Source organism: Acyrthosiphon pisum, chromosome A1 (assembly GCF_005508785.2).
Source record: "Acyrthosiphon pisum isolate AL4f chromosome A1, pea_aphid_22Mar2018_4r6ur, whole genome shotgun sequence".
Classification (NCBI taxonomy): domain Eukaryota; kingdom Metazoa; phylum Arthropoda; class Insecta; order Hemiptera; family Aphididae; genus Acyrthosiphon; species Acyrthosiphon pisum.
Genome location: NC_042494.1, coordinates 81,424,618 through 81,441,661, shown reverse-complemented (window position 1 = coordinate 81,441,661; position 17,044 = coordinate 81,424,618). Strand labels below are relative to the sequence as shown.

The 17,044-nt window shown below is 25.9% G+C and overlaps 2 protein-coding genes across 6 annotated transcripts in view; one reads left to right on the top strand and one right to left on the bottom strand.

Moving 5' to 3' along the window:
• The window catches only part of LOC100164681, a 56,938-nt gene that overhangs the window by 7,916 nt on the left and 31,978 nt on the right, over window positions 1-17,044 (top strand). The gene's annotated exons all lie outside the window — the stretch shown is intronic.
• Window positions 5,031-16,598, bottom strand: LOC100569955. Of its 3 annotated transcripts, none has more exons than XM_008188904.3 (5): window positions 16,426-16,598; window positions 10,010-10,256; window positions 8,536-8,932; window positions 6,703-6,891; window positions 5,031-5,777 (listed from the first exon to the last, which is right to left on the bottom strand). In XM_008188904.3, the coding sequence occupies exons 1-5, from the start codon at window positions 16,430-16,432 to the stop codon at window positions 5,664-5,666; spliced, it is 954 nt and encodes a 317-aa protein (XP_008187126.1). In that variant the 5' UTR covers window positions 16,433-16,598; the 3' UTR covers window positions 5,031-5,663. The 3 variants fall into 3 exon arrangements, with proteins under 3 accessions (XP_008187126.1, XP_003247293.1, XP_003247294.1); XM_003247245.4 differs by having other exon boundaries at window positions 10,010-10,259; window positions 16,426-16,592; XM_003247246.4 differs by having other exon boundaries at window positions 5,034-5,777; window positions 6,687-6,891; window positions 10,010-10,259; window positions 16,426-16,595.

The window sequence follows — 17,044 nt, the reverse complement described above, 5'->3', positions numbered from 1 at the left end:
TGTATAGTTATGTAAAAATCTCAAAGTTACATGACGTATTGTTTCATATAGATTATAGAAATTAATTTTAGAAATACCCATAATAATAATAAAACAGTTAAAATATAGATAAACGTTAAGTTAAAAATTTGGAATTTTAGTTTTGAAAACTTGAAATTTTAGTTTAAGATTATTTTTTAATTTATGCAATGTTATTTTAAAAATTCTGAAATATAAAATATATTATTAGGTAGGTGCCTACTTCTTCAGTTTAAAATTTAAATACTGATACATTTAATTTATACGAAACATATTACCTATTATCTATTTAATAACAGTAATATAAAAATTAAACTTAAATTTTAACTGTAAATAATATATTGCTAATCTATACTTTAACTATTTGATATAAAATAAATCAGCTATACCGTGTTCAAAAAATAACTCATTTGACACGCGATTGGTTTTCTGCTCTATTAAAATTTTGTTTCTAGTGTTGTCTTCAGAGCTCTTATACAATTATTATATATATTATAATTTATTTAAATTTTTTTATACCAATCTAAATTATATATAATATTTTAGCGTAAAAAGTTTATTTTTTCCATTTATTTATTTGTCATAATAATATAATATGTTCCTACTGGCTACATTTCTTGTATACTGCAGTATTAATATTTTTATATACATACCTATAATTTATTTATTTATTTAAATTATATAATTGATTACGAAAATATTTTATTAAGATTATTTAGCACAATTATTACGGATATTTTGGAATTATTCGTGCATATTATCTTCCTATTTTTGAGTGCATGGGGGGGGGGGGGGGTGCATATATATATTTTATAGTTTTTTTGTTTATTGAATTATATTATATTATATTTTAGTTTCATAAAATTGAATTAATTTAAAATGTTGACTAATTGTAATATATGTGTAAGATTAAACAAATTTGAGTAAATCCCTTTGTATTACTTCAAGTGCCTACCTTTATCACGATAATAAATGTTTGGATTTTCGTTTAACACAATTTTGACAAAAACAAAATAAGTAATGCATTTTTTAATGATGCATAGAGTATTCTGAAGACCTCATTAAATTAATCTTAGAGTAATTAAACTTTATTTAAAAAATGTAGACATAATTATTATTTCTATTGTTACATGCATTTAGTTTCATTAATTAATTAAAGTAAGTTTGCTCCTCTTAGGGTTTATAATAATAATATTTTAAAGCTGTATCTGTTGTGGTTAGGATGTTCTATCGTTAGGTCAATATTGTTATCCACTAATTAATAATTGGTGTACATTGTACTTACTATAAAATAAATGGTAAGTATTTGGGCACACTAGAATCCAATAAAAACAGTCACTTGAATTGACTTCTATAATATTATGTTTATCAGGTAGTTCAGTAGTTGAACCTTTTTTATGAGAATATTGTCTTCTGTACACATAATATTGATTTATTAATATAAAACGATTTGTTTAAAACTAAAATGTTGTTCCCGGCTCAAATATATTTACAAACATCAAGCACACTCGTATTAATTACATCCATAATGTATATATTTCGGATCCCGGATACTATAAATTGATGCTCGATAAATAATTATGACTATTAAAAAATAATGGATAATATTTCATGAATTTGTACATAATATTACATAGGTAATTGTTGTTATAATTTTATTTAATATTTTAACAAAACTATCTTAATAATAAAATAGAAATATATTTATTTTTCCATTTATCTATGTACGAAATATATTGTATGTATATAAAAAATATTATTGAACTTTCTATCTATATATCTATATATATATAAATGTGAAATGAGTTTTTTTAACGGCTAATCTCAGAAATTACTCGACCGATTTCAGTACTAGTTATATCAATAGCTGATATAATTGCTCCTTGTTACTTGGAGGGTGATTTTAAATTTTTTTCAAACCTTACAAGGTTGTTATAAAGTGGTTCATGAAAATCAAATATTTTATTGTTGTCTATATAATATACACATAGGGTTTCCATTGGTTATACAAATACGATTTAAAAATAAAATTAGTATGACTAGCCAATACAACATGCAACGCATATTGGACTTTTTTAAATACAAAAAAAATGTTGATTATCGTTTGTTATACAAATGTAGAACAAAATGCAATGTCTTATCTTATTGACTCAAAAATTACTCACTGATTTTGACGAATGTTAAAGAGACTGTTCTTACTTCTTATAGAAATATCAGGAAAATTTAGAGAGTAGTGAATATAGTATATAGTATGTGTTATACACTTATACTGTTATGTGAATCACGTTCGAAAATATACCAAGTGTAATGATATTTGGTCGAATTAGTTCACAGAGCGAAGTTCAACGATGCCTATTTGCCTGTGAACTAATGTGCTTACTCTAAAATCGAGATACACCGATATAGCGCCGAATTTTATGTTTTTTTTATTTTTACCCAAACAAAGTCGGGATGTATACTCTAACATAAAACAAAACACATAATATATATTCGTAACAAATCATTTTTTCATAGGTTATTTATTTGCAATATCAATCAAAACACTTCTAATACTTTTAAAATATAAATAATAGGTAATAGTTAATCTCAAAAATAAACAACATTTAAAAGCTTTTTTATAGGTACCTACTTGCGAAAATGTATAATATAATAATACGATAAAGTATATCCATCGATAATTTTATAATATAGTATCTAAATATTTTGAGAGGTAGGTAATTAACTTTAAAGTAAAACAAAAAAGATGACTTATTTTAAAACAACCTATTACCTATAGTTACTTTTAATTTCAATGATTAATTAAAATAAATAAATTAAGATTTGACATAATTATGGAACACATAAAATTTTTTAGATAATTTTATTACTGAAATAATTTAATTGTTTATTTCTATGCATATATCTGGCATATAATAATTTTTGTTCAGGAAATTTATATTTTCCCCTTGTTTTTCTGATCCAACTAAATGACATTTTTTAAAAGTATTTTAAACAGTAACTTTCAATTTAAAATTAGTGGAAAATAAGGAATTAACTGCTGCTTTTCGTTGCAACATCGATACATAATAAAAAAGGAAGGTCTGGTGGAATTGATGCAATAATTGAGAAAGCAATCTACTATGAGATTCAGGAGGAAATTTGGGTACTTTAAAATATATTATTGTTAGTAAGTACCTGAGGTATCTACTTAGCTATTATAATAGTATTATATTAGTCAATATTGTCGTTTAAATGTAGGGGTTTGTTCTTTTATTATATTCATAAATGTAAATTTCTTGTATAGAAAATATTATATTTATATTAATTCATAATGTCATAATTATTATTAACTTGCTTATTTAAATAATATTATAATTTAATAACTAATGCACTAAATACATAAATCACAAAACTGTTTCAATGAGTTTTTAATAGCAACTAACTTAACTGTATGAAATATAAAATAATCGAAAAATTGAATTTCTCCATAAGCAGAAAATAATTATTACAGATTATTATTTATAGTAAACATAATAAGAACAATATGGTTTATTATTTTCAGACAACAATAATTTTTGTAATTCGGTATGGTTTTACATAATATTATTTTCATACTTTAATGATAATACATCAACCCCACTTAATTGTGTTCCATAATATTTAATTGTGTGTAAATTCTGACAATTGGAGCAGTCACCTGTGGACTCGTTACAGTAGGTAGATAAAAAAGATGTTCGAAAATGTTTATCTTGTAATTAGATTTTCAAACGTTGCATATGAAAAATTAATTTTGGTCTGAGATTTTGTGCTGTGCCTGTTGTGTTGCAAAAACAAGTGAAATTTCGTTATGTATATAGAGCCATTAATTCGAAAAAAGCGGCAGCAAAACCATGTAGTATAGCCATCATAGGTACTTACCAGAGTACCTGCGGACTACAAACTTACAATTGTACAAAATTCAAATAGTATAAAAAGCGTATATTATACAAATATAATACATATGACTCACCCAATGGCCTATGTTGCCAAGGGTTATCCAATAAAAAAAAATACATATGTGGCTGCAGAGTTTTCATACTTTCTCCTGAAAAATTTACCTTTGTAGTATGAACAGTCCTTTAAAATTTAGTAAATCGAATATTTTTTTTCAATCATAAATAGCTTATAAAATATATAATATTATCTTGAGTATTTTCAAGATAAAGAATAAAATACTTTCATTAGATCACTTGTCATTATCAACCTTCATATTATTCTATGTTTTATTTTTAAATTATCTACATTATTTTTAACGTTTGATTTCTTACTAGCCACTGTATTTTAATTCATGAAATCAACTATTTTAATATTTTTGTATAGACACTCAGCCAAATATTCGTTAATAATTTTTTTTTTTTTTCATATTTCTATCTTTTATTTTTACAATTTTTATGGCCATATTCGCAGTGCATATTTTAATATTTCTAGGTTCTTATAAGCACTAGCCAATTAATAGGTTTTGAATTTATAATGTCACAAAAATATTCGTTTGATATTCAACCTTCAAAAACAAACTTCTGTTATTCATTTATTTTTATTTTTTATCCAATTTATTCTAATATTATAGTCTATCTGATTTTCTATCGTTTGACAGTGCTCAATATAATATAATATTCATTAAGCACAAAAATAATAATCTTTTATAGAAATTAATATAAAAAAAAAAAAAAAAAAGTAATACAATATTATATAATTTTTTGTTTCTGACAGTATAGTTTGGTAGATATTTAGAATATTATACATTTATAACCATTAAAAACAGGTTATCAAAATTTATATTTATTATGTATTTTATGTATTGTTGGTTTATATTTTGTTAGATGTTATGACTTATGGAAAACAAGTTTTTCACTTAATACCATTTGTGACAGTACATTTACATGTACTTTATTCGTATGTTACTAATGTATTATAATTGGCTGTGTGTGTAATATAATGTATCTGGATGTTATGATATTTGAGTAAATAATAATGCAATTAAAGAAACATTTTAATTAAAAATGTATGTTACCTATTCGTTATAGGTTATAACATAATGATAATTTATTTCCTTCCAAAATAAAATATAAATAAATAACTAATACAAAACCTATATGTCTAGAATACTAGCTGTTTACAATATGTTGCATTGTCGCTAGTATAAGATAAATTATCAATAGGTACTTATGTAAAACAAAAAAATGCATAATAAATTAATTTTTGTAAGCTATTATTATGTATAAGCTAGAATTATATAAACAAGAACATTAATTACATAATAATTAAAAATACATTTTGAATCTCACATATAATTCATCCTTGTCAGAATTTTTTAAAAAATTAAATCAAGTATTTATATGAATATGATTAAGACGTTCAAACATTATTCAAATATTATATTATATACAATAAATATCATGTTGACTCTAGCTGACGTAAAATATTATTTTATTTAACTTGTATACGCGCGTAAACATACTTTTTTAATACCTATACTTACTATAGGTAAATAAAGGTATTTTACAGAACGTGTTTTATAATGAAATATAAATCAAGTTATAAATTAGCATTTGTTAAATTATAATATAATTCAAATAAAAAAAATATAATAATAATTACATTAATTTATAATATGATTTACTATATACCTACAATTGTCTTGGAATAATAAAAGGATTATTTCCATACTCATTTGGTCGTCTGTTGAATGATGGTTCATTTGGAAAACTGTTACCAATAAATTCTTGTCGATCAATATGTTCCTAAAAATTGTATTGTAATTAAAAAAAAATTTAAATTACAATTTATTAACGAAAGTACCTACTTAGAAACATTTTTTAACAAATATTATACAGTATTGTAAATAAAATATAAAATACAATAAAAAAATAGTTATATTTTCTTACGATTTTCGAGTTCCTCAAGTTAGGTTTACTATTTCATTTAATACAATTATTAGTAATATAAATGTTATAAACTTATAAATAAATATTTTAAATTGAACTCTAATATTAGTAGTTAAAGTTAATTTATATTTTTAAATTATAATGAGTACCTACCTAGGTACCTACAGACTTTTATTTATTGCTTTTATATTTTTTGAAGTCTTAAAAAAAAATTCATAAATTTTACACCTAGGCATTTAAATACAATGAAATCACAGTGAATCATATTTTATTTTCATACTATATAACAGGGATGGGTAACCGGCGGCGCCCCTTTTTTTTTGCTTTCTCCTATGCACTGCGGCCCGCTAGATTTTAAAGTACTTAAAAGTGGCCTGCTAGTTACTTTGAGTTGCCCATCCCTGCTATATAATATAATATATTTGAATTCATAGGTGTTTTGGTCTAAAATAAATTGTTAGTACGAGGTAAACTGTATTTTTGCTGTACAATGCAATTTAGCTATCCACTCAAAATCATAAAATAATTATCTGAGCTTTACTCAGGATTAGTTTTTGTAGCACCACCAATGATTTTAAAATATTATATACCTAACACTATATCATCATAAAATATAGTTATTGTTAATATAAATTTGTTTCATATTTTATTTTGTAGTTAATATTTTGGCTATAAGCAAATCAATGTTAATTGTATTTGTTTTTAACTAATTACTTTATGCAATAGTCTTAGACTAATATTAATATGCGTATATCATGCACTTACAATTTGCGGTTCTTACATTTTTGTTAGAAACTTGTCCATATATGCCAGGTTTCAAACCCGGCCTGTGACTTCCACCGGGGCCAACTAACACGGAAGGTATGGGTTCGCTTCGGTCTCCTCCATATTTGTCTACTTCTTGGCTTCCTGAATTCGCACCATCAAAATCGTTGTAGCAACAGTATTGTTTTCCTTCATCACAGCTTCCCTGAAACACATACATTAATTAATCATGTGTTAATGAAATATCTGCAGACAACTGTTAATTATAATATTTATTATTATTTTCACTTGTCTTATTTATAACCCATAACAATTTTTTTTTTCATTTAAATTATCAATGTTTTGTAAGTTAAGAATCCGTAAGAAAAATGTATAAAGACTTTTTCGTATTTATTTAAAATATGACAAAAGGGCTTTGCTCTAATCCGATTAATAGTATGATGGGCTTCATGTGTGTAGCCACCGCAAACTGTTTGTCCCCCACAAAAACGCATGTCACATAATGTAATTGTCCGAATCTCATAGGACAAAGAAAAAGTTTAGATGATCAGGACTATATACGGTGTTTATCCACATCCCACATAGTAGGTATATATATATATATTATACATACTACTATAAATCGTATTAACATGGTTTATTGTAAAAACACATATTTAACGAGATAATATTATATTGAGATAAGAAGCCTTATTTTGTTTGACGATCCTTTAATTCGGCTGGTGAATATAAAATATTAAATGGTGGTAGAACCAGAAAACATAATAAAATGATTAATTTCAAAGAGATGAATGATAAATATTAAATATAGTGAATGTATTTATTATAGACGTCTATTTTTTAAAATTTTAAAACGTATTCTTTCATTTAAACTTTTATTTTAATCACGAAAAGAGGTAAATGTATTAGAGATAAGTGATAAAAGAGAACAGAGTTTGCTGTGGGATTACTGATGGTTTATATACCGTTCATTAAAAACCGAGTAGGTATTATGTAATTAAAAACAGTAATATTTCGAATTTTAATTATACGGTAATAAATATAAATTACTAAATACTCGTCGTTTCCTTTTATACATATTTTTTTTATGTGGGTCTGTGTTGTTTTTCTGCATTTTCCTGAAATTCGAAAATTAAAGAGTATACTATAGCCAAGTTAGTTTGGTTGTAATATTGTTTATTAAAGACAATATTGATCATTTCGGCACCATAAAAATTAAAATATTCCCTCGTAAATTCTACATGTACATTGTACCTACCTAATAATTATTTTAATATTTTTTTATCTGATTAGCTGATTGAAAAATTGTTGATAAAATCAGTGGAATGTAAAAATTGAATTAAATTAAATTTTTTTCTTTGTTTTTTTAATTCATTCAAACATTTTATTAGCGATGTTTGTTATGACTTTTTCCACTTACCAAATGTAATTTATTGTATAGGTAGTTAGTATTTAGTAGTTACGTTGTTTTGGAATAAATATTACAAATTCAATTATTTGTTCATGATTTGTGGTTTTTAAACCTTTACAGAGAACGTCGGTTTAATTAAAACTATTAGTTTTAGTTTTATCAAGATAAAGAACGATGTTTCCCACATGCTAGACAATTATCTTAGTTTGTTTCCCTTTAATTCGGTATAGGTACTTTATCAACTTTAATTTAATTTGATACTTTAGAGTCTGTGTTCAATTGAATTAAATACTTAAAAGTGCTCTCTACCTAGACAATTCGGTAACAATAGATAAATTCGAAAAGTGCCCGGTGCCAGTTTGATATATATATATTAATTTTTATTCACGCGTAAATCTCGACGATATAGTGTATAATATAATAATATATTGTACTTACGAACTTGATCCCGGGAGATTTACAGTTGAAAGAGAACGAGCATTTGCACTTTTCAAAATTCGTTGGATCGCCGTTTTTGTGGACCGCCGGTCGTTGCCACGACGGCACTGGTCCAGTGAGTATGCCGACTGCAGAACCAGCAGGTTCAGTGGCTGCGGGCACGGGTTTCCTAGACGGCGCGTGCACGGAATCGATGAGGGCATTCGGTCGCTGTGGTCTCAAAGGAGCTTGGAAGTTTGTCAAAGGTCTTTGCGGTAGGTTATTTGGTGGTGGTGGTCTGTCGAAGGGTCTGCTGCTAAAGGTCTCAGATATATGGATTGGTTGCTGCAACAAAGGTTCCCTGTCCGGTACAAAATCCTCGTTAACTTCATAGCGTCCGTTTCGTATCGAGTCATCTCTGTACATTGATTTAAGATTTCGTTTGGATTAATGTCAGTTTTACGCGTGATACGTAAGAAATAAATAACATATTATATATTCTTGAGCGACGTATGTATCAGCTCACTGATAAGTCTTTCCAGAATACCACATCTATTCTATTCATCGAATTATAATATTTAATTATTACTTCTGCAATTATTTAATCAACATCAGGATAATTGATGCAAAAACCATCATTAATAATAATATTCTAACAAACATTACAAAACCAAATATCAATCACGCTGCATTTTTAAACAGTTTATTAGTAATCACTAATCATATTGAAATCACTCTTTCAAACTATTAATAATAAGTACTGTTTATTTGTATTCGACATATTATATTATGTATCAACATAAAACCTTAAGAAAAATTATTTTTTTATTGATGGCAAGGTAAAAATATTGAAAGTCCTATTACTTATGTTATAATTATTTTTTTTTAGTACTTATATAATATTATATTATACTTGTATGTAAATTAATAATGTATAATGCAATATTTCATAAAATTTTGTTCCTTCATCAAGTGTCAAGTGTACTGGTGTACTAGCGTCTCCATTCCAACGGTAATTTTATCGGAAATAATATAATAATTATTATCAATTGGTAAAGATATTGGATTGTTATATAAAAAAAAAAATATATTTTATAATCAATTTTGAGTAAAAGTAAAATAGTAGGTACTTATTCGATTTTTCATTTAAATATTTCCTGCAAATACTTATTTGTATTTGTTCTCAAATATTTGTTTTCGGATATATTTTGAGTAGGTAAATTTAAAATACTATTTAAATTGGTTGTATCCGTAACTCTATTTAAAATTTAAATACCAATAAAAATGAAAAGTATTTTTTTACAAAAGTTCCACGATGTATATATTATTATTCTGTTGTAACTTTTCATTCTTGTTAAGTATCTGTTTTTGTTTCCAATTAAATGTATGAGAAAAAGTAAAAGTATTTTTTTTTTATTCTAAAATCAATGTTTAAATCCGATTTTGTGTCTTATTTATTACTATTTTAGTAAAGGAAAAAAGTCTTATCGCTTACCTGTAATGTTTGGTGTCCAACCTCGGGTTATTGGCGGGTTGGAATAACGGACTGGGCTTTGGGTTGGGCTGATTGCGCAAAAGGGGTTTAGCTATTCGGATCACCTCGTCGGACGAGGACCCGATCCTCGAGTCAGCCCTTGATTGATCGTTTGATCTGCCCCATACCCATTTGTCGTCGTCGGCAAAAGTGAAGCTGGTTGAAGCCACAAACACTAATAATGCCGTGAAAAGCGGCCCGTTATTAACTTCTAAAACAAAACGTAATTATTATTATGGCGTATGTAATTTTACGAACCTAATATTAATTATTGTTCGTACAGTGTGCCACGTTTTATGTTCGTAGGTAGTTAAATATCTTATCATATTATTTTAAAAGATACCGATCGATGTACCCTAATAAGAAATTACCGATCTTAAAATCAAATTTTTAAAACGATTAATGTATAAGTAATAATGATTAAACGTAACGTATTACTATATACTATACAGCTCGTTTTCCAGCACAGATTTTAATTCGGAGTTTAAAATTAAATTGTTTCGTAATAATATTAGGTAAGAAGACTCTCGTAATACTCTAGACTCTAGATTAATTAAAATATTCAAGATATACGTATGATTTTTGTTCGATGAATCGTAAGTAAATTGAAAAGTAACATTTTCAATTAATAATGATCAAAGAAATATATTAATAATCTTCTAACTGTTTACATTCATTTGTCATAAAAAAATATACCAATATTATAAAAAAAAATACATAGTAAAATATAGTATACATAAGGTTTATTATAAATACAATATTGAATATACATATTATATAGGTATCTATTATACATTTTTTATTTTCCAAATTTTCCAAATTATTCAATCATTTTTTGCAATGTACTCATCGTTTTATTAACATTCATATAGGTAAATAAGATAATGAAAAAAATAAAAATTATGACTAGGTACTAATATAGGTACCTACTATAAAAATACATTTTTATTTTTTACCATAATCCAAAGTATTATATTAAATTATTAAAATAATGTTTTTTATACCATAGTTTCATTATGTAGTTTTATTTTAAGATCTAGATGTATTAAAAATATTGCGCATTACTATTACGAACAATGTGTCAGTGACATTCCAATAATAAAAAAAGATTTAATAAAGTTTTGTTTGTATTTTTGCGACTGTATTGTTTTGTCGTATAATGTATAATTGATGAATACCTAAGTAGTTGTTGTCGTGCTTTGATAATTTTCTTTCAATTATTGCCAAATCTATTTTAGTTAAAACATTTTAATTGTCATATTGTTCAAAATGCATAATTTATACATTTTATTTTAATTAAATATTGTTGAATTTATACATGCATATTATTTTGTATTTATTACTTGATCAAATATAATCATTGAAGTGCATACATTAAATTTAATTGTTTCGTAAAAAGTAAACAATAAGAGACACAATCGTTTTAAGTACCTATATCATAGAATCTCTTGGCATGGTATAAATACAACAATATTATTATCGTGTTAAGATACCATAAAATTAGTGTTACGAAAGATTATAGGCCATGAACGTTCCACAATAGTTGATGATACCTACCATTGGAACAGATGTCCTAATTTTATAGGTTGACTGAATTTATGTTTACAGTTCACAATAAATTTAATATGTGATATTATTTACTCTAAATTCAATTTGAAAATAATTTTCAAGAACACTGAAATAGAATGAACAAAATACTGAATTGTATTAAATGTTTTTGTTGAAGAGTTCATGTGATTATGATGTAATCGAATACTGCAGACTGTTGCAGTCGTATGTACTTATTTAAAAACGTTATTAGTTTGCGCCAGATGAAATAGTTTATTTTTTCAAATTTATTAATTTAAAGTATATTATACATTCTGTCAAATATAAACAATACCTACGTTATATTTATGAGTATAAACTATATGCGTAACAGTAACACTATGGAAGTTGTGAAGAGGAAATACTGAAATAGAACTTCATAATTAATTAATACCTATTAAATATTTATTATAATAAGTCTCTGGAACAATACAATTTATTTTGAATCAACGATGGATATTTTGAGGAACCTAATGTGAGAGAATACAAATCGTTAATTTTGTAAGCAATATTTTGTAGGAATAATATTTTTTTGCAAGTTTGTTGACTGTTAGCAATTTTAGATCGTTGTGAAAGGCTACTTAATATATTGGTTAGATACCTTTTATGAATTTAAAATTAACTACTCCTAAAAATTGCACTTGTTGGTTAAATAGTTAAAGTTTAAACTTAAATAATGTATGGTAAATATCATTTTATTTATATTTGAAACAAGGGTTGATCCTAAACATATTTCTACATTTGTTCAAATTATTATTTAAATACATGTGCACATCATGACAAAATACCTCCATTAAGAGGCTTTTTCTTAAGATTTTTTTTATTTATTTTATCAATTAAGCTTATTGTTTGTTTAACTTTTTAACAGAAGGCCTAATAAACAATTATTTAAAAAAAAATTATAATTTATCTCTCTACGAAATTTGACACATTCTTTTTTTAAGTTACCTATACTAATTATACATAATATTATAACAATTTAATTATAAATTAATTAATGTTAAATATTTTGTTTATTTTATATTTTTAAGTTATTCATTTTCATTATTCAGACATTAATTTCAAAACATATTAGATGTATTCCTTTCAAATTTACTTTTTAATTTTCGTATAAAATAGCTATATATTTTTGTTATTTTCGATTTTAATTACTATATAATTAAAAATAATAAACTCCATTAGAAAAATAATCTATCACAAAATATTAACATTTATACAGATGACAGACAAATATTATAATCAGTGACTATAATAGTAGGATGATGAAAGTTGTGGTTTTTCCAACTCATACCTAATTGTATTGCTTATATTGATAAGAGAAATACTCAAATACCTTAAGTATAACTATTCTAATTCTATACAGCAGGTTTAATACAGCAGGAAATATGAATAAATATAAAATGTAATTTTATTTTATTACTTCGAATAAATTGTCATTTGTTCGAGCCTAATTTTGAAGGAAAACTACTTGTCTACGTACATGATGAACACAACAGCCATTTGTGTTTTTCTTATATACATTTATTTATGATCGTCTATTTATTTTTATTAAGATGTGTTCTTCTATGATTTTATTGGTTCACAACGATGCTTTATTATTAATTTATAATTTATATGTATCCGTATGTAAATCCTGATTAAAAACTAGCAATTTAAAATCATCATAAATCAAATTTAATTTACACTTTATGCACATTAAATTGTGTTTTTTCTTTCATTAAAATATAAAATAAACTTTTCTTCGTCTTCATTAAACAAATTAATTTGAATGACTCGTGTAGGAACGAAATAAATATTATTAATTATTATGATCCTTTTTTCTCGACTGCAGTTTGCATTCTATGCATACGCATAGACGACTTGACTTGTCAAAATTCAATTAATAATATTTTATTTTCAATGGATAGAGTAATGATAATCTCGAATTACATATTTTCAATTTTAACACGCGTCTTTATGCGTACCTATCTTTATATTGATTAATAATCGAATCGATTTCGTTTGACTTTTACTTAGTTCGAGTTTACCTGAATCGTCGTTTATGGTTATAAGCTTGACGTGTTTATCAAAATATTCGGACATTCGCTATTGTTATTGCGATGGCCAATGGTTTTTCCCACGTTTGCCTTGACACCGAATCGCCACTATATTATTATTATTATATTGCCCATTAGGTTTACCGGTATCGTTAATTTCATATGTCCATTTCACCCATCATATTGCGAGCCAGTAAGTCTTAACGCTCCCACGCAGCCAAATTGTAACGCTTATGTATGTTGTGATGCACGCAAGGTCGCGAGACCTTGTCAATTCGATCTGTTGTCCTCGTCGTTTAAGACAGCCGGCGATCGTTATATTTTTATTATTATTATTATTATTATTATTATATTATTATTATTGTTATGTCAGCGATGGTTATAGAGTTTCCTTAAAATATTGGACAATATAAATATTTATTATAAGCTCGGTGCGCGGATAATATTATTATAATATCCTAAAGTGTAGTGGCTGTTTCTTTAAAAGTATTGTACATTTAAACATTAAATATAATAATATGATTCATCATAGGTACATGTTTTGTTTGATGATGTTAGTAATAACGGACTATGACGAATAGCGAAACAAATTTTCAATTCAAACTTAGTTTAGTTTTGGTATACATAATAATTTATACCAAACAACGATTTACTAAATAACACCTTAAGCGTAAAGCGTCTTTTTAAGTTTTTAACGTAACGTTATGAACAAAGTATATTCACCAGCGTGGATCTGTAGGAATTATTATTAAATCATCTTTTATAGTTTTCTTAATAATTTTGTGGTTATATAACACAAGATAGTTGGTAAAACTAATTTCAATTCATCATTGGAATGATTTATTTTCTAACCATATTACTGGGGTTTACTCTAAAATTACGCGTTCAGTGTGAAAATTGTAACTACCTAGTATCCACCTATATAATTATTCTAGTGTTCTTATTGTATAATATATGTATGTAATAATAAATAATAATAATATTATTGTATTATGAAAGACAATGAAAATAAAGATTTCATAATAGGTCATTTAAGGATTTGGTGGTTAAAATATAATTCAAAAGTGTTCTCATTACAATAAAAGAAAACATTATTCACGGAAATATTTTTATTTGATTTATTTTTGTAAGCATGAAATAAAAGTAATTTCATAAAAAAAAAACCATCAAAGTATAAGGGTTAATCATAACATAGAACCAACTTTCCTCGGTATGGTAAAAAAGTACAATTTTGTCATAATTATTTTTTTTCTTTATTTAACAACATTATTTAGGATAATGGTGGAAAAATAGGAATTAATGCTCTAAACAACTTATACAGACGTAATCCTATTTGCAATAAACAGTAAATATACAAATGCTTTGTTAACATAGTGGATAATGACTTTTTGGTACTTACATAAAATAAAACATTTAAAATCAGATGCCCAAAATATGTCTTATTCCAAACAAACTAATATATTATTATACATTATTATATATAATATTATTTATATATAATTTATTTTTGTTTATTTTTGATGTTTATTGTAATGTTTTGTTTTATAATTTTAGTACTAGTTTTAATTTTAATTTTATTTTAACGTACCTATGAATAATATATTAAAATATATTAATATCATGAACTCTAAAGAGTTATTTAATATGTTTTTAATGTTCCTATGAACTTCAAATAACTATTAAACTGGTATAGTAGAATCAATATTCGAAATTGTAGATAATTCAAAGAAAAAGTAATCTCCTTGAAATGTTTTCTGCAAATGATTAGATAAATAAATACGTTTTATTCGTTTTTAGATTATTTGAGATTTATTTTTTGCTTTCGTGAATTTTAGAAACCGTAAGGTTATAGGTACTATAAAATTATTAAAAGTCTACGTCAGGCTAATTTTATTCAAGTATAATGAATTTATATTAACGATAATAGGACGGTGGTTTATAAGAGCTTTGTAGGTACCTAATACCATTAACAAATACAATAAATTATTATTTAAGTAAATTAAAGAATATATTTTCATAAAATATTTTATCACATGGTTATTATTCATTGGATGCTTGTGTTTTTATAACTGACTATAACTACAAAACCGAACGCAAAACGATGGGTAGGTATATAAAAGATGGTATGGCTTAATATTGTGAATTGCGAGAGAGATAAAGAGACACACAGAGAGAGAGAGAGAGAGAGAGAGAGATAGACAGTGAGACAGAGTTAAAGATTTACCTGTATAGTACATATTTTTTTCAATTCATAGATAATTTTCTAAATAATAGTATGTATAGTATTTCTACGGACATTCCTAAACATTTATAATAATTAGACTTAAAAGAAATTCCAAGTCTCAATGCTATATATCCCATGTGACGGTCGGTTCGTATTTTTGAAAGAAATGTTATGTGGTAAATTACATAAAAATAAATGTCCACTGTAATAATATTATTAAAGCTATTGAAATAATTTTGCTGCTAGTTACCGGCATTAAAACTTAATTCCGATCAACCGCGCTGCACGGATAAACCTAACGACGTAGTCACAGAGCGTGTCTTAAATTGCTAGTTTTCACCCCGAGTCTTTAGAAAACTTTGCTGTATACACATAATAATAATATATAGTACCGACGAAATGAAACGAACGCGTGTGAGTCGAATAATAAAAGTCGTACCTATATAGGATATTAATATAATTTATATTATGTACATAGACAGAGAACTGCATTTTTACTTTTGGCGTTATTATTATTTGTTGTTACTCACTCGTCATTTAATTGTTGTCGTCGTCTTCGGTGTGACAGTCCGTCTAGCGAGCGATATCGGTATACACGGTTCGACTTACATAAGATTAGTGAGCTCCGTTGGATGCGGATATTTTAGACGTCGCCGTCGTCGTGGAAAAGAGAGCGTTAAAATGTTCTCCTGTCGGATAGAAGCGGGGATGACGATGATATTATAGCCGGCAAAAAGTCACGTGGGAATGGTGCTATCGTTATTGTTGTTCGGTGGTGGAAACTTGGACGCGTTTGAAAATTTTTTATCATGTTTACCAGTGCGATCCTCTGTATAGTCTATATAATAATATTGCCGGTTGCCCTCTGACCTTCAAAAATCACGCCCAAAGGACGACTGGATGACTATAATATAATACACGCATTGACATTGAACCATTTTGTGTGCGGTCGAAAATGTGTTCCAGTGTAGTAATGGACAACGATGGTACTTACTTGCAACGGAAAATCGTATTATATAGGGTACAGGATTAAATGAGATTCAATTATATTCTTGTCGAAAATTGGGTCCGGGGTATTAATACAGTAAGTCTTATAGTAAGTCTTAGAAATTGAATTCAACAATCATAGCTTTTAACTACTTTAAAGTG

Coding starts and splice junctions, on each gene's coding strand:
- LOC100569955 (XM_003247245.4), bottom strand. Junction 8,933..10,009: donor TTGGACACCAAACATTACAG/GTAAGCGATAAG, acceptor ATCAATGTACAG/AGATGACTCGATACGAAACG. Junction 6,892..8,535: donor AATCTCCCGGGATCAAGTTC/GTAAGTACAATA, acceptor TATGTGTTTCAG/GGAAGCTGTGATGAAGGAAA.